The sequence below is a fragment of the Egretta garzetta genome, unplaced genomic scaffold (genome assembly GCF_000687185.1).
Source record: "Egretta garzetta isolate BGI_Z169 unplaced genomic scaffold, ASM68718v1 scaffold100, whole genome shotgun sequence".
Lineage (NCBI taxonomy): Eukaryota > Metazoa > Chordata > Aves > Pelecaniformes > Ardeidae > Egretta > Egretta garzetta.
The window spans coordinates 1591543-1594322 of NW_009258265.1; the positions used below are offsets into that span (position 1 = coordinate 1591543).

General features: G+C 56.2%; 1 protein-coding gene across 1 annotated transcript; it reads right to left on the reverse strand.

Moving 5' to 3' along the window:
* Nucleotides 1–404: 404 nt before the first annotated feature.
* Nucleotides 405–2779, reverse strand: RPL27 (ribosomal protein L27; the record flags this gene model as incomplete). Its single annotated transcript, XM_035903324.1, has 3 exons — nucleotides 405–498; nucleotides 1761–1871; nucleotides 2466–2779. Coding segments are annotated over 3 exons (474 nt in total), but the record flags the coding sequence as incomplete, so codon positions are not given.
* Nucleotide 2780: the final 1 nt, after the last annotated feature.

Genomic DNA, 2780 nt, shown 5'->3' on the forward strand with positions numbered 1-2780 from the left:
ACCTGCACCTCCTGCGCTGTAACCCCCCCCTGCTCCGCCGGTAACGAACATTCACGAAGGGAACCAAAAATTTAACGTTGTACAGGGCCGATCGCTGCACAAGCCACCCGGCCTCGCTGCGTTTCTCAGCAGACACCTGGAGGTACCCGTTCACCTTCCCGCTCCCGCCCCCACTCTCACAGGGATCACCGCAGTTTTGGGAAAGGGAGATTTGCAGCAAGGGCAGGATGTAACCCGCCCTTCGGCAGGGGGAAAGAGCATCCTCAGCCCGGCTGGGGAGCGAGAGGCGCCTCAGGACAGGCCCTTCCACAGCGGCGAGGCCCTACAGCGCTCCACAGCTCCTACAGACGCACGAAGCAACACCACCGAGGCCTAGCGACGCTGTTTTTTATACAACAAAGCCAAACGGTTTTTAATAAACATTTATTGATGCAACCTCGTTACACCCTTTAGAATCGCAGCTTCTGGAAGAACCACTTATTCTTGCCCGTCTTGTACCTGGAAGAGGAAGACAAAGATTAGAGAATGCTGGGTACCAGCGGGAAACGGCACAAGACCCGCGCCCCAAGCCCTCCGCATCCTCCCCTGGGGGGGGGACGCGATGCCCAGCCAACCCAGGGGGGATTCAGCTGCTCCCTACAGCCCCAGCTGTGGCTACACCCGCTTTAAACCTCTGGATCACCAAGGGAAGCGAGTGTCAGCCTCCAGACTGTGTCACCTCATGAAGGACACCCGCGCCACGGTGGTTTCCAGCCCAAGAGGCAAGCGAGGGGCAGTCCTGCTACACAGCCCGAGCCTATGGCTGTTGGTAAACTGTTCCTCATCACAACCCACCAACTCTCCAAACAGTCGCGTAAACAGGCTCAGAAGGAGAGGAGGGACGCACGCAACCAAAAATGATTTCAAAAAAGTGGGGGCAGAAGCGTCCAACCCAAGACCCGTGCAGGCTGCGGCACAACCAGGCCGAGTCCTGCGGCGGTGTGCTCCCCCCTCGTCTCTGACTCCCCCTCCTTTGCCCTCTTTCAAGTGATAACCACCTGCGGCCGTGGTGATGGATGCATCTGGTCTGTGTCTGGTCCTGAAGGATGCACCCACTGGGTGTGGGGGGAGACAGATAACAATGCAATAGCCAAGGGCTCTTGTGGAATGTGCCCATCTAAGCACAGCGGTCAGTATGCAAATATGACTATGAGCCAATTATCTTACCCCCATCAATAGTGAGCAGCCCAAGAGCGCTTTGAGCTCTCCTGCACGGCAGCGGGCTGCACGCCAGGATCTCCCCTTGAGCAGGGACGCCTCTCAAGGTTACTCCTCGAGGTTGAGAGATTCCTTACCACAACAGATTCTCGGTAAGTGACTAACAGCATGCTAACTTGGAAATCTTAGCTAAGTGACATAAAGGATTAATTGCGCATATATAATCCTTTAGACATAAACCGTTGACCAAGTCTGGGACTAGGATTGGATCCAGCTGCACCTAGACTCCTCTCTGAGGGAGTTTAGAAAGCAAGGGGATCTTTCCTGAACCTCATGACTCAACGGGAGGGTCTCCCTGACAGTTTTGTCTGACCCTGTCCTCTGTGCAGTAAATAACAAAGTGTACCTTGCCATCAAATCATATAAATTATTGTCGCATTTACCACTGACCTTTGTTAAGTCACTGTTTTACACGAATAAACCACATTATTTTTGCCTCCCTCTCACTCCATCCACGAGAAGTCCTCATCGCAGGGACAGGTGCCGACGAGCTTCCAACTCACCTCTCCTCAAATTTCACCTTGGCTTCGCGTCTCGCTTTGCGTTTTAGAGCGGGGTCCCTGAACACGTCCTTATTGACCACTGTTTTGTCCAGAGGAATATCGACGGAATACCTGGGCAGGAGGGCAGCAAAGGTTCAAAATCAGTCACGGTACCCGGCTTGAGGGCGAAAACCCAGCGGGCAGCTCAAACCGGTCAAACGCACGTACTGGCACCAGGGTAAGGGACTACAGCTCTTAAAGCCTTCTCGGTTCTGGAAATCGCCAAGCGCTACAGCATCCAAAGGTATTTAATTCAGCCCATAGAGGAAACAGCTACGCGCTTCCTGAGAGACAAGCGGCTCTATCCGGCAGGTTGTGTTTGGCACCAGCAGCTCCAAGGGGATAGGGAAGAAATGCCACTGGGCCACCACAGCCCTGCCAGCACCCCCGGATCCTCCCGCCTGTTTCAAAGCCTCATCCACTGACACCCCGCCAGCCCGAGGAAAGTGAGCATGCCTGAAACAAGAGCTGCCTGCCTTACATCAGCAGCTCGCTAATGTCTCCCCCCAGCCTCAGGCCCCCCCAGACCCCGGTCTTGCAGAGTGTGTGCAATCAGCCACGTTGTTAAGAACTCCAGCGCCTCCCAGCACTCACTAGAGAGAATGTACGAGAGCTTCCATCACCGAGAGTGGACGAGGCTCCCCTGGCCCTGGTAGCCACACTCACCGGGTGGGCATCAGGTGGTTGTAGTTGTAAACCTTCACGAAGGACTTGATCTTGGATCTCTTTGCGATCTTCTTCTTGCCCATCGCGGCAGTCACCTTCCGCGGGTAGCGGTCGATGCCCGCCACCAATGCGTGGCTGTACGGCCGGTCGGACGTGCCATCGTCGATGCTCTGCCACACAGCGACCGCAACCGGCGATGGCACCGCGCCCCGCAGCAACCCCGTTTGTACGGACGCCTCCAGAACAAGACAGCAGCGGCACTCCGGGCTCCCGCCCGCTCTGCGGGACTGCCCGGAAGAAGCGCCCCCGGCCCGC